Genomic DNA, 23791 nt, shown 5'->3' with positions numbered 1-23791 from the left:
TTCATTGGAATATGTACAACTTCTAAAAATTGGATTTCTGGTGATTCTCTGTAATAGGAAGTACACCACTAATTCATGGTCCCATTGCTTTCTGTGTTAAATTCCTCCGTTTCAAGCAGGCACACCTCTTTTATTTTAAGTTCAGATAAAGTGACAATCATTGCATGTCAAAGCAACACCTTCTGGTGTCCTGTACTGAAAAAATCAACATACCTTACATGGCATATAAGAAAGAACTGGTTCCAGGAACTTCGGATGTACCAAAACAGGTACTTACGATATGACAAAAAGGCAAAATGTACCCTCTTTTTTAAATTTCATGCCATTTTTTTATTATTCAAATTTATCAGTCAAAAATTGTTCTACAATGATCACCAGTCATGCAGCTTTCATTTGATACCAAAATTAATAAAATATTCTAAAAATTTTGAAAGTTATGTCCATGCGTAGGAACTATTTTGTGTTAAATATGTACTACTTTCTGGTATGTGCTTTCTGGCCGGGCCTGAATTAGTGGTGTTACACCTTTAGCATTCAAATTAACATATTCTGCATATTTTGAGAAACAATCTGTATCACTGATTTAAGATGATCAGATTCTTTCAGAGGTTTTACAAACGTATCCATATGACAAAAATCACAGCATTTTTAAGTGGTTTATAGATATAGGAAGATGTGGTGTGAGTGCCAATGAGACAACTCTCCATCCAAATAACAATTTAAAAAGTAAACCATTATAGGTTTAAGTACGGCCTTCAACACAGAGCCTTGGCTCACACCGAACATAAAAAGAACATGAAATATTTTATATACTTATATATTATCTTTAATTTCATCATGTTCATTATCAATTTAAATAATAACAAAAACAATAATTTAATACCTGTAGCATATTTACTAATACTGCAATCAAATCAACTAGTAGCACTCAATAGCAGAACATAATAGGGGCCCTAAGGGGGCTACCACATTTAGGTCTCAAGGTCGTGTTTGAAGAATTTGGTTTTACTATTCATAAAGGTCACATGTCCCTTTTCAATGATATGTCAGATCCCTATTTCACTATCCCTCTTCCCTCCTTCAGTATCCAAAGAAGAAAGACCTTCATGGATAGACTTGGACAAAGAAAAGTCTCAAAATACTTGATAATATCCAACCTAGTAGTAGTATGAGAGTGATGTTAGCAAATAACAGCAAAAATATCAGAAAGTTGCCTTTATCTAGTTTTTTGGAATATATTTTCCAAGCCTGGTAAAAAAAAATTGAAAAATTCTACCCCTTGGCAAAACTTAATATATAATACACATTCTATCATTAATTCAACATTTAACAAACTGAAGACATCATCTTTATCTTGTTTAAAATGCAATAACCATGACAATCAGTCAAAAAAGATTCCTTTACAATTTAAATGACTTAAAATCATCGATGAAAGTGCACAAATTGATTATTATAAGCACTTGAATATAAATCTACCACTTTGCATCTATCTATAAATATAAATAAATAAAAATGTACATGAAACACAGTTTCAAATATGTATCTGAGTGCACTGCGGAAGAAGTGCAGTAAATAAAAATATAACTTGCTGATGCTGTATTATATTTGAAATGTTAATAATTTTATCTGACACACAATATTTTTGGGTTTTCAACAAGTTATTTTGCCTGCCATGAGTTTTTTCCTTTAAATCAAACGTGTGGTGGAATGCTACATGTAAAAGCAAGATTACAAAATTTCGAATTCTCTAAACCAATATTTCTATATGTTTAAGATTCTAAAAAACAAACATTTCCATTTTTTTCAAAATGAAATTGATTTAATTCAATGAACCCATCTGGTATGGTGAGATATAAAAGTTTCACTCTGAAGTATCTTGTTAAATGTCTTGTATTCTACAAATCCAAAGAAGTATAGGAATTCCAATTCTGTCCAATCTTTAACATTTTGGATCCATTTTAGATGACAGTAAACATCACTATATCAACTAAATGTCTTGGTTGCTATCACAGTTATCAATGATCATGTGACAAATTTACTGCCAAAATAATCTGGTTAAGTCACATGACTTGTAATCACATGATCATACAAATGAGGATGACCTATATCCATTGCCTCCTCGTGATATGTTGTAAGAATACTGTCGTGATCTAGACTGTGTAGTATTAGGTACTCGCACACTTCTTAAGTTGTCTGAAAAATAGAACAAAAATTGTATAAAAAATTTGTAATTAAGATTCAATGAAAAATTGAGTTTCAAGAATGTATATATACATTGCCTGGTTTATTGTAATTTTTATTCATTTTGAAGAGGAAGTAACAACTCCAAATAATTTTTTCTCATTAACTGGGAAAATTGCTTTTTTAATCCACCTGATACTTATTAATATAAATATTTAGTAACTTTGATTAAGTACTAAATTGTGTTTCAAGAGGGCAATAAATTGTCTGTTTCCTTGTATTGATTTTTTATTTTCAAGAGGACTCAATGTTGAAGGCTGAACAGTGACCTATAGTTGTTAATTTCTGTGTTATTTGGTCTTTTGTGGAGAGTTGTCTTATTGGCAATAAGACCACATCTTCTTTTTTATATTTATGTGTCTGAATAATTTTTTCTAATCTAGTGTGGAATGTTTCTCTTTTATACCATCAGATACTTAAGTCTAGATAGAATTTACTTATTAATTTGCAGAATAAATATATATAATTATCTCCTTTTTATCCTGCAAATTAAATGTACTATAATTAATTGATATGTTATAATGAATGAGCTGTAAATTCAGAAATCATTGCATGCATTAATTATTGAGATATATTTTGAAGAATGGACAAATCATTTGAGATCAATCATTGAGATTTCAGGAAATCTGCATTAAGGGGGTACCTGACACTACAGGGAGATAACTCTGTATAATCAGCTAAACATTTTAATCATGTTGTATTGTTAAGGAAATATATATTTAAATTGAGAATGGAAATAGGGAATGCGTCAAAGAGACAACAATACGACCATAGTATGAACAACAGCAGAAGGTCACAAAAAGGTCTTCAATGCAATGAGAAATTCACGCACCCAGAGAAGTCCTTCAGCTGGCCCCTAAACAAATATATATACTAGTTCAGTGATTATGAACGCCATACCAAACTCCAAATTGTATTCAAGAAACTAAAATTAAAAATAATACAAGACTAACACAGGCCAGAGGCTCCTGACTTGGGACAGGCACAAAAATTTAAGATTCTCAATGATCAAAATGAGTGTTTGTCAGACTTCTATATATCCAATGAGTTTTTTCTGATAGAGTGATTGGTTCATTTTATTTTAAATTTTAAAAATTTTTCAAAGGGTCAAAGATATATATTTTGTCAAAGGCTTTATGAAAATTAAACAAGCAAAATTAATTTAAGTCGAGGGGTTGTGTACCACATTAAGATATATGTACCAGATATGAGAATGTGGGTTCTTCTTATTGTGATATACCCTCCCAGTGGCATTAATTGGGTTAAAAAAAATCTGAATTTACAGTAATTTGATTTGTTATTCCTGAATAAAAGTTATACTGCAGCTTTTCACATAACTTATCCCAATTTCTATGCTTATGAAGCACAAATATAATTTTACTTGGATTTTCTATTTCCCATTTATATATTTGCCTGGAGTCCATTAAACTTTATATATTGTTAATGTTTGTGGTAAACACACAACTTTGTAGCAATTAATATGTCTATTTCAAATTATCCAGCTGATACCCACTTAAACAAACCATTGAAATAATTGGCATACCCCCATAGCAATGATAATTAAAGGATACTAATAAGATTTGGACAGAAACAGTTTTGTTTGCTAGGATCTCAGCAAATTAATTAATATGGTTCAATAATATAGAAACTATTTACACCACAGGCACAAGTGTGAAAACATGGTCAAATTCTTGTAATAAGGGTGAATCATATTGTTAATGGCATGGAATTCAGTGTGACTGTCATACAAGTGAGAGACCAGGTTTTATCCAAACTTTTGTACATAAGGAAATGCCTGTACCAAGTCAGGAACATGACTGACACAGTTGTTTTCAATACGTTGGATGTGTTTTGGCTCTTGAATTTGCTATTCTAATTTTACTTTAAATAGGAGTTTGGTATTTTTAGTTTTATCTTTTTTTTTAGAATGAAGATTTTGTCTGCTTTCTCTGTCATGCTAATTTATAAGATTATATATTATATCTGTTCTTCACCTTTGTTTTTAGTAGAAACTTCACATTTACATGATAAGAATATGGAACATATAAAAATATATTTTTCAAATAGTTCACGAGGTTTAATCTAACTAATCTCGTAATTGCATTGGCAGATTGGTGTTTTCATTTTCACCAGTAAATATTACATATACTGGACAATATAACTTGTCATTATAATTGTAGTACTGGAAAGGTATAACTTCACTCATGCCAAGTATTTCTTTATTTTAAACAAAGATAAATTCTGCACAATTTTTGGAAAGTCACACCTTTAACAAAGATTAATAGGGGGAAATCAATGGTGGTATTACTCCTGTTGAACATTTGTGTTCAACAGGTATTCATTCATTGTTGACAATGTAATGGAATTTGATGTGACTGTCATAAAAGTGAGAGGTTTAGCTAGCTATAAAACCAGGCTCAATCCACCATTTTCTACATTAGGAAATGCCTGTACCAAGTCAGGAATATGAAAGTTGTTATCGATTCATTTGATGTGTTTGGACTTTGGATTTTGCCTTTTGATTTTGCCTTTTTGAATTTTCCTCAGAGTTTAGTATTTTTGTGTTTTTACTTTATAACAAAGCAAAGTCACACTGTTGCCTACTTCATCATGTTCACATCAAAGGTTGATAGAAAACAATTAATTGAATCAGTGAATGTTTAATTTTGCATAACACTTAATGGATCTTTTTCATCTGTTTATTGATAATTTCTATCTGATCTTAAAGAATAAAGTGTATGACGGAGTTAAAATGACTTTCAGATGTGTTAAGTTGTTTAATGCAAATGTTTGAGACTCAAAGAATTTATCATTAATTATGTTTAATATTATATATTCTACTTGGAAAATAAGTTAATATATATATCTAATTGATAATGGACATTTTATAATCAAAGTGACAATAATGCCTTAGGGCTTAATCCTTTATCCTTCTTAAATTAGAGACATTGCTAAAAGAGTTGTATTAATTATTTATCTTTCTTTATCTGGATAATAACTTGTTTATATTTGTCAACACATTATGTAATAATTGATCTTAGCTCATTGCTTAATTCTCATATATATATATTATACTACTTTGTGAAAGATAGAAGTTTGGAAGTCACAGCGTTGGTGACAAGTTCCAGTCTTGGAAATAACTTATATATTAAGAGGAATTAATCTTCTGTGTATTACTGCCAGTTTACGCTGCATGATTATTTAGGTTTAACATTTAGTTGTGATCAAATCCTCATATCAGTCTCCTAGTTTTAGACTGTGGATTTCTTGGTTACAGTACAACATCTAACTAATAATAAAGGGCTGTGCTTTAGCGCATGATACGCCCATTGCTCTTTTAAAATTCATAACACGGAAATGTAAAATCTAAAATTTATAAAAATTGAAAAGGAGCTTACATCAATAAATATAAACAATTCACCAAAGTTTCATGGACATTGGTGAAAGCCTTTTTGAGTTATTGTCCGAAGTGTTAAAAATCCCCCTTTTTTTATGAAAAAAGACCCATAAATCCAAAACTTAAAATCTGAAATTAAAAAAAAAACAAAAGGGAGCTTACGTCAATAGATATAAACAATTCACTTAAGTTTCATGGAAATTGGTGAAAGTGTTTTTGAGTTATTGTCCGAAGTGTGGGCGACGAACAGACGGACGGACAACGGTATACCATAATACGTACCGTCTAAAAGACAGGCGTATAAAAAAAGAAATATTAATGAAAGAGATTCCAAGACTTCAGGTTTTTTGGATTGGGAATAATAAGCACTTCAAGGATTACACCATTCTCAACTTAAAACTGTTCATGTTTCAGATAAAATGTGTTATCAAGCAGTGGTCATAACTAAACAAAATATGGTTAGTTTTAATCTACGTCAAATACAACATTATTAGTAAAGCTGACCATAAAAATGTTATCAAACAGCATAACATATCTCAGCACCTACTGATGTTAATGAATTGGTGTCACATCACTGTTCAAACATATTAAAAAACTTTTTTTACATTGTCTTAGTTAAGCAAACTCTTGTTAGAAAAAATTACAGGCAAAAACGTAAACTATGAAAAATAAAATTAGATAACAACAGTCATTTATTTTTTTTTAAATCAAAATTCAATCACCTAACTCTACTTTAAAACACTTCAAATACAAAAGTAGGTCACAGCAGCTTTTTTTTTATATACCTCCTGGGTCTATGGTTGCTAAAGCTACTACATCTACTACTGTAGCTTCTTCGGTAGCTTAGCGAACTACTGCAACGACTTGTGTTACGACTATTGATAAATAGACTAGTGCTACTTTCATCGTCAATTGATAATACTACAAAAGTTCATAATCAGGGTCAAATCAGCTTTTTTTTCTTTACTTTTTTATAAATTAATGCCTTTAAGTTTAAAATTTGCATTACGTGTTAAATAAATTTTCAGTTAACTACCACCAGTATATATTTTAAGATTCACAAGCTAATTTTCGAAAATTAAATAAGCAGAGAGAAATTTTGACTCATTATCAAAATTCCGCCATATAATATTTCAGTTCTAAAATACCTAAAAATGATGTGAAAAGATAAATTATTCTCAGCTTATCTTTTATATAATTGACCTGTTAGGAAAGGTTTAAGTTTTCATCTCTTCCAACAAAAATAAGACATCAATAGGCTATTTGCCAATTCCCGTTATTGACCCTGTAATTAGAGATCCCTAAATAAATTGTCTCCCTTATGAGGGACATTAACTTTTATTTACAATGGAGAGCTAGCAGGAAGAGCAAGTATACCTGTGCCTAATGTGAGTAATTTATAAGGTTTTCAAATCTTTCAATAATTTAATTTGTTGTTTAACTCAATACTTTTAACATCAGAAATTATTTTTCGTAAAAAATTAGTTAAACCGCCGATACATCACTTTCAATTCATGATGCTTTGCATTGGCTCAAGCCAATTTTGTCCGGTATGGAACCAGTCTTCGATAGACAAAGGGAAGTAATTTGTTTAAAAAGGGTGTAATTACAGAATGAAATCGGTAATTGGCAAATGGACTATTCTTATGTACATCTGTATGTAAGTATTTATACAAAATTTTCTTCTCCGACCCCCTAAAAATGAAATGTAATACAGGACCAATTTTTGGCACATTAAATTCAAATTAAAAAGTACAATAAATTTACCAAATTATAACTTTCCCACATTAACAAAGCATTAGTCTTGGCAATATTGGAAACTTATTCTTGAATTTTGTCTTCAAGCTTATCCTACTTTAAAAAAAATCAAAACATCAAAAATACCAAATAACTCTTATGAGATTATATCGTTAATATTTTGATATTTATAAACAACAGCCTATAAACATACACATGAAACATGTTGCTATAAACTCTAAAAACTCTGTACAAAGATGTTGATGTCAGTTAAATATCTTTAGGGGATAATGCTATAAAGCATCTTTTTTAAGTAAAAAAATATAATAATTTTATCAAAATTACATCACAAATCTCATTTCTTAATAAAATGACATAATTTTATTCCTTATAACTTATCCTTTTCAACATATGAAGACACATATTTTTTTTAATACTTTTTGAAATCTCAGGAGAAAAATAAAGACTTTTATATAGCCCTTCCCATTCAAAGCTTTAGCTCTATTTTCCTAAAGTATTGATTAAAGTGCTGAAGGATAAAATCTAAAGTGATATATATATCATATCTCTCATGTTTCCTAAGATTTTCAAAGTAGCAGGTTCAGTAAGACCCCTGTTTGGCCCCAAAATATAGCAGTTTTAGAAAATTGTGAAAATGTAATCGTTACGATATTTATTGATAAAATCTAAAGTGAAAGCAGGTTTAATGCCAAAAGAAGAAGAGTCATGGGAGAAAAACAGAAATAAGTGAGAATTATTGAATTAGCAATCTTCTGTTTTAAAAGGGGAGGAGTGTATAAAATACAAAATCAATAAAAAGGGGAGATAAGTGTGTACTTACTTGCTAAATCTTCATCTTCTAATGGATTCCAATCAAAGTTTTTAGGATATCCCTGAGGGTCAATAAATGGAGAAGGGAGAAATCCTTTCTTGGAGACAAGTGGATGATATCGATCAACAGCAAAATTATATGACAAGGCTGAAAAGTACAAAAAATCATTAAACATCTTTTTAAAATCATAATGAAAGTTAGAGGTCACATCCTTGCTTTGGGGCAACAAATTGCAAAATTTTTTTTTTTTTTTTTTTAACAACATAAATAAATATTTATTTCAAATACTGGCTTGTTACTATATCCTTTAGGAGTCCAAGCTCATCCGGATGATCCTGATGTTCCCTGTTACAATCACTCAGGGTAGTGATTAGTTGTAAAATACATATTACATTTTTTACATCATATATATATTAGATAATATCACTTAATCACTTAATATGACTATTCGTATGTTTTCTAATAGTTGCTAAATTATATGACAAGGCTGAAAAGTACAAAAAATCATTAAACATCTTTTTAAAATCATAATGAAAGTTAGAGGTCATGACCTTGCTTTGAGGCAACAATTGCGAAAAAATTGACACATTTTATGAAGACAATTTTTTTTTAAAACTGGAACAATTATTTTCTGCTATTTCATGTATTTGACAATCTAAGATGATGAGACCCCCTTCCATACTATCTTTAATGAGATGCAGATTCTCACAAACATGTTCACCATATCTCTCATATTTCCTAAGATTTACAAATTTGAAGACTAATGACTACTGTAAACCAACTAAATTTCACTAGCGATTTATTTTCGCAAGTAGAAAAATTAAATCGTCGCGAAAAATAATATATTGGATCTTTCGTTATCAAACTACATTCATGACATTAAGAAAATCATGAAATTAAATTGCCGCAAAGTTGACTAGCTGGGACCAGGGTATAAATGCGAAATGAAGTATCCGCAAAAAATAAGTTGGTTTACAGTATATTATGAGAAACATAGATTTTTTTATCCCTTGACAATTTAATGAAAAATCATTGATTGTTGCAGACAAATAAAAAACTATTTATTCCTCAAGCCATAGCATGATCTAAATTATTTATTTTTATATGATCATCTAAACCTGAAGCAGTAGTATCTAATAAAGTAAAATCAAACTGAATAATGACTTTATATTAAAAAAGATTTGAGATTAGGAAATCAAATAAGAATATTACATTTAAAAGATTTATTGGAAATAAAGTAATATCCTCTAACAATTTACAAGAGTGTCTGTACATCAGGTTTACTTGGTTCCCAGGAACTTAAAAGGGTCAGTTATTTTTTTGCTGTGTTCCGTTCTTTTTGTATTGCAGATCTTTGCACAATTGCACAGTGAGAAATATTTTTGTTGGGTAAAATTTAAAACCTACCTGCTGCTGAAGGTACCCATTTTGACCAGTAAGGTCTTGCAGGTTTTTTAGGAGCCGGGTGCCAAAAAGGTACAGGTGGTGCTTCACCTGCAAAACAATCAAATATTATAATGATATTAAACTATTTGAAACAGTGGCAGAAATGTTAGTGAAAATGACCAAAATAGATGATCCTTCTATATTGTAGTTTATAATGAATCATATAAATTATTCAAGGGTTTCTTCCCTTTGTATGGTTCAAATGATTTGTTTTTAGCTTTGTTCAAAGTCTCTTTTAATAGCACATTTTGAATGAAAATATGACTTTTTTTGTTGAAAATGCTAGAATAAACCATAATCAATGGCCCAAAATTAACAATTATGTTTAACAATAGTTCCATGAAATATCAATATGTTTGCCAAAGGCATGGATTGAATGTGAAATCTACTTTTTGAAGTGTTAAAATCCTTTTTGAGAAAACAAAACTAATATGGTGTGGTCCATGTTTTGGAATTGTCCTTTTCAAATGAATAGGGACAGAACTCTAAATAGACTTACAATTTTTGTTTGGTGATCAGATCATTAAAGAATACAGAGTGGACTCACATAAATTAACTGTACAATGTTATAATTTACACTATTCATACTGAAGGTTTGAGGTAAAGGGAGATAACTCACCATAAATTTGTTTGACTAGAGCTTTTTGTTTCATGGCGATCACCTCAGGATCCCACAGATGGAGCTGTCTTCTGTTTGGTGTCAATGACCTTAGAAGTTTACGTCTGAAATAAAAATGTTAAAAAATCTTACAAGACGAACAACTTTTTATTTGTAATTTTTTGCCAAAGTATTATTGTTCATGGCCAAATACACAAAAGCTATTTTTTCTGTTACAAGCTGGGTAAAAAAGCTTAACTAAAAATCTATGTAATTATCTTAAAGCTGCATGGAAACTAAGATTGCAAATTATCAGTCAATTTCATATTATTATAAGTTATCTCTGCATTATTTAATGTATTTAATTGTTCTCTGTATTCTGTCATATTTGTCATATATGTATATACCTTGTATTATGCTAAAGCAATGTTGTTGCTAATGCAATAAAGCTTCATTCATTCATTCATTCATTCATTCAACTATTGATCTTTGTAAAAGAAAACACTTAATGGCAGACAGGTTGGTTTTTAAGTACCACTATAACTCCAATGCACAGTAGTGTAATAAAACAATTAGAGATACTGAAATCAGGTGTGCATTGTATGCAATTATTAATTAATTACCCAAAGATCTCATTGTGCCCTTGAATAGTTGGCATCAACTGCCAAAATACACCCAGTTAAAAATATCTGTCAAAGCAACTTACAATCTGGAACATGAAATAACTTAAATCCACGGATTTGTACTAAATTCTGGATGAATTTGATGAAAAAAGGATTATTAAAAATCGGGCAAAATCATTACCGTAAAATCAAACAAGTAGTTATCAACCCTTATGACAGCTTTTTTTCTTAAACAAACATATGTCATTATGAACATGATGAATAATTTAAAACCAGATTAATACAACCAATTACGGACAAAGAAAACACTCGTTAATTTTTCAGATCATTAGGTAAAATCAATCTTATATAACAAATTACTTCTAATTAAACTGATAAATCAATAAAAAATGTGATAAAATCTGACAAAAATAGTACATTAAAGTAATTTTATGTTTCCTCATTTATAGTTATGAACTATACGTCATCTATAAAAAAATTGATGAAAAATAATAAATTTGTTATTGATAATTTTAAAATCGGTATTAAGGAATGGTTCCGATGGATCCAAATTACAGACAAGCCTAGTTGATAATTTTAAGGTTTTCTTTTACACAGTACAAATTCACCTAATGAGGATGATTGATTGCTTGGTATTTATTGCAATTTTATGGCAGTCAGTTTTTATTGGTGAAGGAAGCCAGACTGCACAGGGAAAACCATCTACCTACAGAAGGAAAACTGACACTCTTAGTCAACTAAGATTGGAGTCAAGTGCACCTGCCACATGTGCGATTCAAACTCACAACCTCTGTGTTCACAGTCTTCTGATTGGGTAGTTCGACCATTCAGTAACAGTGACCCCCCTAATAAGGGTGAAAATAGTATTACCCCCATTACAACCCAAAGTTTCCTACAGGCAACACATTTTATAAATTCCTTTTTTGAAGTTGCCTACCCATGCTTTTTGGTAAGTATGAGGTGATTTTATTTTTTGTTTGGCCAAGAACATTAGTTACAATAATTGTTTCAGACAACATGGACAAAAAATGACGTACCAGCAGGAAACTGATTTGTGGCATAAAGTTTTTAAGGGTAATCAGTAATGAAGGCAACATAAATAATCTTAATTTTATTTTTGGCCTCATCAAAGCCTAAGACTTTCTGCTTTTTATTGAATATTCATTGTCACTAATCATTTTTTGCTAATAAGGTTGTCGCTTTGATAAAATTTCTCACATTGCAGATGTCTGACAAATGTTCATATTTCTAGTTGCTTCCTTTATTTTCTTAATGTCTAGCCATTGTTTGTTTGGATTAATAAAAACAATTACAGCCATCTTCACTAATGGAAGTGCACCATAATCAAATCAACTTCTGCAGACAAAATTGCATTATGGGAATCCCATAGCGATCTATCATGTCTATGTAGACTTTTGATAAAAATAGAGATAGCTAGATATAAATGAGACACAGGTGCAACTATCTTTCATTCTAAATAACCATAATACAATATTTCTATGTTCTACAAATATTGTCTTTACGTTATTGGTCTGTCTCCACACTTCCAATTGAATAACAATGTCTGATGCAGCTTATTCATTTTGCTTGATACAAGAATTTCTGAGAAATATGTTTGCTCTTAATAATTTGTTATCTAGTTATCTTGATAGTAGTACCATGCTGAAATCATCTCACTCTATAAGGAATTCTCTGACAAAAAATTATGCATTTTAGAATCTGGGAATAATACTGAACTCTAAAATCAGACATGTATGAATAGTTTTACACATGCTATTATTGTGGCCCTTTATAGCTTGCTTGTTCGTTGTGAGCCATGGCTCTGTTTTGAAGAATGTACTTTGACCTATAATGATTCACTTTTACAAATTATGACTTGGAGGGAGAGTTGTCTCATTGACACTCATACCACATCTTAATATATCTATGTATCTCTGTTAGAAAAGGAGACTAGATGTGTCAAAGCGACACGAAAGTTGAAAAATCTGCAATTTCAATGACACATGTGGACACAAACATGATGGTAGTCTCACATTTAAAAAATCAGCTCAAAATCTGGAGGCGGATAGGAAAAAAATCCGTATAACTGTGCTTTTCAATAATTTATCAAAGTCCAAAGCCTGTAATATCAGCAAAAATTAGCGGAGCGGAAGGAAACTTAAACTTGATCTGTAATTCATCATGCATGGTTAACTCATACCAAAAATCAGCCCAATATCTAAAGGCGTTTAGAAAAAATATCCGTATAATGGTTTGTTGCTGAATGACGGAATTTGGAATTATGGAGTTACGGACAAGGGTAAAACTATATGGCACTGACAACTTCGTTGGGGGGCCATAAAAATAATAAAACATAAATAAAAGTTGAAATGTTCTCTACCCAGAAAAAAGAGGTGTTTTGTATTCAAGGTGCTTATTTATTCAAAATTCAAGAAAGGAAAGAGTTGTTTTCAAACAATGCATATCATAACATTCTTCAATGACAAATATAATTCTAGAAAAATGTAAAAGATCTCGTATAAATCTTAACCTGGGAACATTCACTAGAATAAGATCTACAGTTCCCAATGTACAACATTTTATAAATTCAATGACCTTTACTTTTTACCATCTACATGGATATGATATTACAGAAAGACAAGAAAAGAGAAAGAAAAAAAATGATTTGTTGAATATATATATATGTAAAACACTTCAAATGCAAACATTATTCTAACCTGAAGCTTAAGGTTATCTCCCATTCCTAATGATGGAAACTATTAAGAAAACAAATGTCTTCTGCCAACAAAAACAAGACACAAAAGAAATTTAATATAACGAATCGTAATACCCCATAGTTACTAACAGGTGATTTTAACTTTCTATAGGATTATGACAAAAAAATTACGGGTTCCGAAACAATGAGATTATAAGGACTTTAACATAATGAAAGCTCCGATTTTTAAATATTGATTTTCACAATTGAAGTTCTTATTTGATTATGGTCTTTAAATAACATCGTAATCCGATAATATACTGGTTGTAATTAATACATTTAAAAGCTTTTAAATCAATGAAAGAGAGAAACATGACACTCTTCAAAGGATGAACAATTGATTTTGAATGTGGATCATTAATCCTATATACTTTTTACAAATTACAGGTTGAAATAGATGAGACAACAACCCATCAAGAGCTGCAAAGGCACAGTAAAATCTGTGAACACCCCTTATCAGGATTTAAAGAGATGTGTCGCTCATATATGAACAACCCATCACCAAGACAATCCCCAACCCGACATAAGGAAAGTGTTAGGACACTGGAGTCTTTCATTAGGGTGGAGGAAGCCAAAACCTAGACTGCTCTCCAGGAAGAGACAAAACAATGAGATATTTGAATATTGTTCTCCATTTACTGTCTAAATCAGAGCCTCTTTGACCAAATTGGGCCAACCTATACCTATTCTAGTTTAAACTTCTGTCTGGAAAGGTGAAAATCACCCTATTTTTATACTAAAATTTTCAGCATCCAGAGTCAGGATTATAAACCCAGGACTTTTCATCCCTGAAGCATAGTGGTCGAAAACATTACGCAACTTGGTATAGGTTTCCCTACCAAAAATTACCTGTAATATTTCCTCCATGCTAGCTGTATAGTAAGGGCAGCTATTTGTTTCTGGAACTCCTCCGCCCCAGTCTGTGTCTGTAGTTGATGTATGGACTGCTTGGCTACAGTCAGTATACCAAACTGTCTCATCTTGTATCTGAAAATATATAAAAGTAAACTATTTAGATTTGTATTCTACACCTCCACAAATGACAGAGGCAAGCGCAGTAGGATTGACTTTGAAGAAGGGTTCGACATCCACGATCCAGACCTACTGCGCACACCACCACACACATCGCCTGTCATCAACGAAGATTCCAAAGAGGCAATACAAACAGCCATGCTAGCAGCACGACCTGATACTCCGTACCAGCAACACCAACGCAGTCGGAGTAAAATGAAGGTCAAAAGACAAACAGACACCAGTCTGTAAAATAGGTTATTCCAGTCCGCAATATCCAAACAGGATAGCCGGACGTGAAACATCTACATATCATCATTGTATCATTTTAGTTAAATTTAACAGAGGTAGGTGGCATCTGAAAATGCTTAAATGTGCAATGACGTGTTCACCTTTTAGCTGGGGAAAAATGTGAAAAACAATTATTACAAATTTATGCATAAACAAGAATGTGTCCATAGTACACAGACGTTCCATTCAGACTATCATTTTCTACATGTTCTTTGTTCAATGGACAGTGCAAAGCTAATTTGGAATTATTATTAGAAAGATCATATCATGTGTACTAAGTTTCAAGTTGATTGGACTTCAACTTCATCAAAAATTAACTTGACCAAAATTTTAACCTGAAGCAGGACAGATAAACGGATGGACGAAACAACGGATGAACATATCAAAAAACATAATGCCACTCTACTATAATAGGTTGGGCATAAAAATATATGTTCCAGACCATATGATTATTTGGACCATACGCGTACGATCCAGTAAGAGCTGACCATACATGTTATTTGATCATATGGGTTAAATTGAAACAAGCATTTATCACAATCTTTATTTTCAGTTTTACAAATTGTTATTGATAATTTATTACAATTAGATAGATAAAATGAACAAACGAACAATTAAAATTAAGTACATGTATTTGTTTAATTGTATATCTGAAATCTATTTTGGTACTCTCGCCCAAATGACACAATTCAAGTAACGTAATATTTTTCACATTTTCATGTATAAAGTTCATGCATATTCTAAAACAATTGACCTCCCATCATTATGTCTACTTCCAATATCTTCAATTTCAGTGATCATAATTCAATTAATGTATAATTACTGATCGGCATGCCTTTATATACAAGAAATTAATAGACTTAATTAGTGTGAATTTTAAACTAGAGGCTCTAAAGAGCCTGTGTCGCTCACCTTGGTCTATGTGCATATTAACAAATGGATTCATGACAAAATTGTATTTTGGTGATGGTGATGTGTTTGAAGTTCTTACTTTACTGAACGATTTTGCTTCTTACAATTATATCTATCATGAACTTTGCCCATTAGTAACAGAGAACTATATTTGGTAAAAATTTACATAAATTTACCAAATTAATGAAAATTGTTAAAAATTGACTATAAAGGGCAATAACTCCTTAAGGGGTCAATTGACCATTTAGGTCATGTTGACTTATTTGTAGATCTTACTTTGCTGAACATTATTGCTGTTTACAGTTTATCGCTATCTATAATAGTATTCAAGATAACCAAAAACGGCAAAATTTCTTTAAAAATTACCACATGGAGGGCAGCAACCCAACAACCAGTTGTCCAATTCATCTGAAAAATTCAGGGCAGATAGATATTGACTTGATTAACAATTTAACTTCTTGTCAGATTTGCTCTAGATGCTTTGGTTTCATAGTTATAAGCAAAAAACTGCATTTTACCCCTATGTTCTATTTTTAGCCGTGGCGGCCATCTTGGTTGAATGGCCAGGTCATCGGACACATTTTTCAAACTAGATACCCCAAAGATGATTGTGGCCTAGTAGTTTCAGTGGAGATTTTGTAAAAGATTACTTAGATTTATGAAAAATGGTTAAAGATTGACTATAAAGGGCAATAACTCCTAAAGGGGTCAACTGACCATTTTGGTCATGTTGACTTATTTGTAGATCTTACTTTGCTGAACATTATTGCTGTTTACAATTTATCTCTATCTATAATATTCAAGATAATAACCAAAAACAGCAAAATTTCCTCAAAATTACCAATTCAGGGGCAGCAACCCAACAACCGATTGACCGATTCATCTGAAAATTTCAGGGCAGATAGTTCTTGACCTGATTAACATTTTTATCCCATGTCAGATTTCCTCAAAATGCTTTGGTTTTTGAGTTATAAGCCAAAAACTGCATTTTACCCCTATGTTCTATTTTTAGCGGTGGCAGCCATCTTGGTTGGTTGACCAGGTCACGCCACACATTTTTTAACAAGATACCCCAAAGATGATTGTGGCCAAGTTTGGATTAATTTGGCCAAGTAGTTTCAGAGGAGAAGATTTTTGTAAAAGATTACTTTAATTAACGAAAAATGGTTAAAAATTGACTATAAAGGGCAATAACTCCTAAACGGGTCAACTGACCATTTTGGTCATGTTGACTTATTTGTAGATCTTACTTTGCTGAACATTATTGCTGTTTACAGTTTATCTCTATCTATAATAATATTCAAGATAATAACCAAAAACAGCAAAAATTTCCTCAAAATTACCAATTCAGGGGCAGCAACCCAACAACCGATTGACCGATTCATCTGAAAATTTTAGGGCAGATAGATCTTGACTTGATAAACATTTTTACCCCATGTCAGATTTGCTCTAAATGCTTTGGGTTTTGAGTTATAAGCCAAAAACTGCATTTTACCCCTATGTTCTATTTTTAGCCGTGGCGGCCATCTTGGTTGGTTGACCGGGTCACGCCACACATTTTTAAAACTAGATACCCCAATAATGATTGTGGCCAAGTTTGGTTTGATTTGGCCCAGTAGTTTCAGAGGAGAAGATTTTTGTAAAAGTTAACGACGACGGACGACGACGGACGCCAAGTGATGAGAAAAGCTCACTTGGCCCTTCGGGCCAGGTGAGCTAAAAAGGTTAAAATATAAAGTTTTTGTTTCAATTACAATTAAACTTTCTTATATCAATTTGATAGTTAAGTTATGTTGATCTGCTATTTGCATTTGTATCTAATAAACTTGACCAACTTTTAAATATTAGGCAGACGGCACACGTACGATCCAACCATATGAGTATTTTGAAAAAGTATGTGTACGGTCCAGACCTTACGCCTACGGTCCAAATACTCGTATGGTCTAGAACATATACATTATTAAAATTGTTGCTAAGAATTTGGGTACAAGTACAAGGATTATTTTAAGTCACCTGAACAGTCCAAAATGCTTTTGATTGAATATATATATCAATTTTTAACTGGATCCTACTCTTAGGTAGATGCTGTTTCTACAGCACAATTCAAATTTACTAATCATCCTAATGGGACTATAAATAAATGTCAGTGTTTTCCTTTTTTCACTAAGGTAAAGTGGGTGTTTTAAAAAAAACACTTGCAACCGGGTGATTTTTTTTTAACATTTTCAACCAGGTTTATTTTTATCAGTTTTACTGTGGGTTGGGGTCACAAATAGAAGGATAAGTATTGTAGTCACATTTAATGGAATTTAACCATTCTTCTGCCATCACTGCTAGCCTTTCATTAAATGATTTGACAGATTAGTTTTGTGCATCTCGGATAGCAGATCATAATGCCTTTTGCAGGACTCCCTCCTCCTACGAAGTCTGCTATTGCATGGCCTATCGTACCAAGTTTCTGTCTTGTTCCTCGTTTTAGTGCTGTATTTTTGGCACACAGAACAGTAATATCCTTCTGTGACGATTATTCATTTCAAGTCCTGTTCATATTTATCACCACCCCTCAAATGAGGGATAATCTCTCAATGTAATGACTATCCCTTTTATGAGGGGATCATTTAAAGAGAAACAGATGAAGGGGAACCTCTCAATGTAATGACTATTCCTTTTATGAGGGGTACATTTAAAGAGAAACAATGAACACATATTTGTTTCTGGCATTTTTTTTTTATCATTATAGGCACTCTTTTAGTTGTACCAAATAAAACGATTTCCCCCCTTTTAAGATAATAAATCTGAGTTTTTCTTTTTCTTTTCTTCAACAGTAATATGACCCCTTGCCTGATGGACAGTCCCTCATTTAAGGGATATCCCTCATTTTGGGATTGTTCCCAACCTGTTTATCTTCGCGATCGCCTGTGAGCCTTTTCTGTTGTTTTGATTCTTTTTTTTCAATTTCAACAATTTCAATTCAACTATCCGTTTTAGTTGACTTATATGGCTTAGAATTTTCCTTATCACCATCGTCATCTGCCTTTCCATTCCCCCGATTAATAAAAGAAAACATTGAAATTTGACGATCCGCCATTTTTGTCAATGAAAACAAACTGCGAGGCGCGATTAGTATTGAAATTTTTACGGTGCGGAACTGAAAAAAATCCGGGATTTGAAAAAAAAGCCGACCACCTCCTAAAATGGAAAGGTGGTCGGCTTTGAAAAGAAGGTGGTCGGCACACCCGGCTTAAATGCCGAATGGAAAACACTGAATGTTATCTTTAACACAAGTTTTAAAAAGATTTTGTTAAAGCACTGTTATAGTATTATTGGTTACATTACATTGATTTCGGTAACATGAAAAACAAGTTTGAAGGGAATGATTTAAATATTTCAAAATGTCTGAGCCTTAAATCTATAATACTGGCAGTCTGAATGAAAGTGGAATTTAATTCTTTTAAGGTATACAAAATATTTATGACTATTTTGTGTGATTGAGGCAAATAAAGTTAGAGAACAGAAACGAAAAAAAAATCAGCAATTTTTCCATTTGTGATGGGGCATAACTCTAAAAAGGTTAAAGTTATAGACACCACCATTGACCAAAGTTCAAACTAGATCTGTGTTTTGTTGTAATAAACATTTGGTGGAAACCAACTTTAAGAGGTACAGACAAGGGTAAAATGCTACGACTGGGCCATAAAACATTTGGAGGTTCATATGGGCTATGAAAGAATGGTGGTTGCAATCATAAGTACAGGCAGGATTGGGGACAAAGGCGTTAATCTCAATGAAAATTGGGAAAGGTATTATGATAATTGCATATTATAATGATCATGGAAAATTACTTGAAGTCTGAACTAGAGGCTCTCAAGAGCTTGTGTCACTCACCTGTTACTGTATTTACTGATGTCGGTCATCTTGGTTGGTAGGTCATTAGACACCCTAGTTATGATTGTGGCCAAGTTTGGTTAAATTTGGCCCAGTTTAAGAAAAGAAGATTTTTGTACAAGTTACAAAAAATGACGAAAAGTTGTTAGAAATTGACTATTAAGGGCAATAACCCCTTAAGGGGTTGACTGACAATTTCGGTCATGTTGACTTATTTGTAGGTCTTACTTTGCTGAACATTATTGCTGTTTACAGTTTATCTCTATCTATTATAGTATTCAAGATAATAACCAAAAACTGCAAAATTTCCTTAAAATTACCAATTTTAGGGCAGCAACCCAACAACAAGTTGTCGGATTCATCGGAAAATTTGTGAGGGAATAGATCTTATATTCTAATGGACATTTAAATCTTAAAGATTTGCCCTAAAATGTCTTAGTTTCAAAGATATAAATCAAAAACTACATTTTACCACTATGTTCTAATTTTAGCCATGTCGGCCATTTTGTTTGGAAGGCGGGGTCATCGGACACATTTTTAAAACTATTTACCACAATGATAATTGTGGCCAAGTTTGGTTATATTTGGCCATGCAGTTTCAGAGAAGAAGATTTTTGTACAAGTTACAAAAAAATGACGAAAAGTTGTTAAAAATTGACTATTAAGGGCAATAACTCCTTAAGGGGTTGACTGACAATTTTGGTCATGTTGACTTATTTGTAGGTCTTACTTTGCTGAACATTATTGCTGTTTACAGTTTATATCTATCTATTATAGTATTCAAGATAATAACCAAAAACTGCAAAATTTCCTTAAAATATCCAATTCAGGGGCAGCAACCCAACAACAGGTTGTCTGATTCATCTGAAAATTTCAGGGCAGATAGATCTTGACCTGATCAACAATTTTACCCCATGTCAGATTTGCTCTAAATGTTATGGTTTCAAAGATATAAGCCAAAATATACATTTTACCCCTGTGTTCTATTTTTAGCCATGGCGGCAATCTTGGTTGAATGGCGAGGTCACCGGACACATTTTTAAAACTAAATACCCCAAGGATGATTGTGGCCAAGTTTGGTTAGATTTGGCCCAGTAGTTTCAGAGGAGAAGATTTTTGTAAAAGTTTATGGACGACGGACGACGGACGACAGACGACGGACGCAGGACGACGGACGACGGACGCCAAGTGATGAGAAAAGCTCACTTGACCTTTCAGGTCAGGTGAGCTAATAAAAGGAGGAAATAATTTCTTCTTGAATTCCCCTTGGTAGCTATAGACTTGCATAAAAAAGGGGGGGGTAAAAAGGAAGTTGTGTCAACTTTTGGTGTAGAAAAGATAGCAATTGGCAGTTTCAGAATCTAATGCATCCTAGGTAATATTTTCAAAAAGCGTACTGATTGGTTTAAAACGTGATTAATTTAACCAAATGCGTAACGTTATTTTCACTTTGGGGTATGAACAATGAAATTACCCATGATGCTTTAGATTCTGAAACGGCCAAGTGTTCCCATATAACATGTAAATACTTACATGTCAGACTCAGACATTTCCTCCATTATTTTACAGTCCAAATAACTCAGAACTTTAAAACACTACACCATCATAATTTACACTGTGTCTTTCAATCAAAATTGACTTTAAACCTAAGCTTCTTTTTATTCAGAACATTAACATTCAATTAAAATTCTTGTCAAATCGTAGACTTATAAATCACTTTGGATTATATATCACAATGAAGGATAATTATAATCACATTTAATTCAATTGTGTATTCTAATGTAATAAAAAGTGTCATTTTTCTTGATTTACATTATATTATTTAAATTCTCCTTACCCTCACTGATACTTAGTGTTGGATTTAGGCTCACAGAAACAAAACTTAACTATTTTCTGTGTGCTGATTTAAGATTTTAAAATTTAAAACAAATTATATCTAAACATCCCTTTATATACATCATATCCTTACTCTTGAAAACTTTTATGAATCCCAAACATGAATAGACAATGAGGTTGTGAATTTTTCATTATACCATCTCCTGTGTGGGACAGTTAAAACGTCAAGTGTTTATCCAATGTTCAGTAACTAATTATTGTCCATTAAAAATACAAAGGCACCAATTGATCTGATCTATTAGTCTAAATATTTAAAATAACACTTCTGTGGATTCATAAGTGCTCCTAGTATATCAGTTTTCATGGATTTGGTAGGTACACAGGTTAACCATGAATTTAAATGTTCAATGAAGTTTAAATTTTCTATGACTTGTATGAAGAATTGTCAAAATTACCAAATCATCTTTCTAAAATACAATCAAATTAAAACCACCAAAATTGGTATGAATGAAAATCCCAAGAAAGTATGCCATTACAACTTGAAATACACAAAATAAGTATAAATATATAGGAAGATGTGGTATGAGTGCAAATGAGACAACTCTCCATCCAAGTTTAATTTGTAACAATTTATAAAAGTAAACCATTATAGGTCAAAGTACTGCCTAAAACATGGGGCCTTGGCTCACACTGAAAACAGCAAGCTATAAAGGGCCCCAAAATTACTAGTGTAAAACCATTGAACAGGAAAACAATTCTAATCTATATAAAAATAAGACTACCATGCTAAATTAACTATGGTTATTTGGTCCAAAGGCCCATAGGGATAACTTATCACAACTTGTCGTAAAAAGGCTTATAGCTACATAAAACCCTGATTTACCCCATTAAATTTGCTTTTTAAAATAATTTTGTTCAAAAACCAACAGATACAAATTGTGCATGATAAACGCAGCTGAACCTACTAAGAATTTTCAGAACTTGAATAAATATATAAAGACACTTACTTTTAAAGTATAATATATGTTTCCGAGATAAAGGTGTCAGTATCAATTCACAACCATGTTATTTTTAGCATTGAGCTGATCCAAATTTCAACCGATTTGTACAGAATTTATATAAAACTTTCACTATTCTTTAAAATGAAGGATTTCTCTATGTTATATACACCTGGTTTAAATCAAAACTTCCAATATATATAAGATTTAAATTGTCAATTTCAGCCTAGACCTGACATTAAAAAGATATTTATCTCTGAAGTACATTTTGTTCAAATAATAAATAATTCTTTATTATAATCTGTTAAAATATTACTAATGAAAGGAAAACACTAGAAACTAGTGTTCAAGGTATTTTGTTAAAATATGTGTATGTAGATTTTGATTTAATCAGGCAAAAATACAATGCAGTTATTTCATCAAAGTTTAAACTAAAAAGAATGGCCCATTTAATATTAAAGAAACAAGTTTCTATACAGCTTAACCATGTTAACCTTGTAATGTTGTCATAGTGAATAACTATTTGGTTTTGATTTTTGTAAGTTTTTTTGGTCTTAACATCATGAACATTAATCTTTCTACAATACATACATATGTAGACCATATAATTTTGTATTTCAATATTTTACAATTCATTTAAAGAGAAGAAAACAATCTCAATAGGAGAATCAAAAAAGAAAGTTGTAACCAATGCAAAATATCAAAATTGTGAAAAAGACAAAATATATGACATATGCATGACATAACAAGAATGTGTCCATGGTACATGGCTGCCCGATTTGCACTATTATTTTCTATGTTCAGTGGACTATGAAATAAGGGTCAAAACTCTAAATTGGCATTTAAATTAGAAAGATCATATCATAGGGAACATGTGTACTAATATTCAAGTTGATTCCCCATAAACTGACCTAACCACAAACTAAATCATGTTAACTAAGCAAAAGTTTTAAAGTAAATAGACCATGACTGAGGGGGCAGGGACAAATAATCTCCATGGAAATGAAATATGCCAATGCTACTGCAACTGCATATATACTAAATATAATTGATCTACCACTTGTGGTTCATCATAAACTATACCTAATCACGTTAAAGCCATCACCATTGCCAGAAACAGCATACTTTTGTCTCGTTTTTTTTACTCAGACTCAAGCTAGACAGAAATAATCTTCAGACTATATAACTTTTACATAACAACATAAATGCAACCTTTGGCAAAACCTCAC

The 23791-nt window shown here is 31.7% G+C and overlaps 1 protein-coding gene across 3 annotated transcripts in view; it reads right to left on the bottom strand.

Moving 5' to 3' along the window:
- Positions 1 to 1257: 1257 nt before the first annotated feature.
- The window catches only part of LOC134701317 (inversin-like), a 75310-nt gene continuing 52776 nt past the window's right edge, over positions 1258 to 23791 (bottom strand). For all 3 annotated transcript variants that reach the window (XM_063562452.1, XM_063562451.1, XM_063562450.1), the window contains 5 exons: positions 14479 to 14616; positions 10273 to 10376; positions 9615 to 9701; positions 8217 to 8354; positions 1258 to 2193 (listed from right to left, as the gene is read on the bottom strand). In XM_063562452.1, the coding sequence (XP_063418522.1) occupies positions 2084 to 2193; positions 8217 to 8354; positions 9615 to 9701; positions 10273 to 10376; positions 14479 to 14616 (577 nt within the window). In that variant the 3' untranslated portion in view covers positions 1258 to 2083. The remainder of the gene's footprint in view (positions 2194 to 8216; positions 8355 to 9614; positions 9702 to 10272; positions 10377 to 14478; positions 14617 to 23791) is intronic.

This window comes from Mytilus trossulus, unplaced genomic scaffold, assembly GCF_036588685.1.
Source record: "Mytilus trossulus isolate FHL-02 unplaced genomic scaffold, PNRI_Mtr1.1.1.hap1 h1tg000234l__unscaffolded, whole genome shotgun sequence".
NCBI classification, from domain to species: Eukaryota; Metazoa; Mollusca; class Bivalvia; order Mytilida; family Mytilidae; genus Mytilus; species Mytilus trossulus.
Note: the sequence above shows the minus strand (reverse complement) of the source record. Positions and strands in the feature narration are given on the sequence as shown.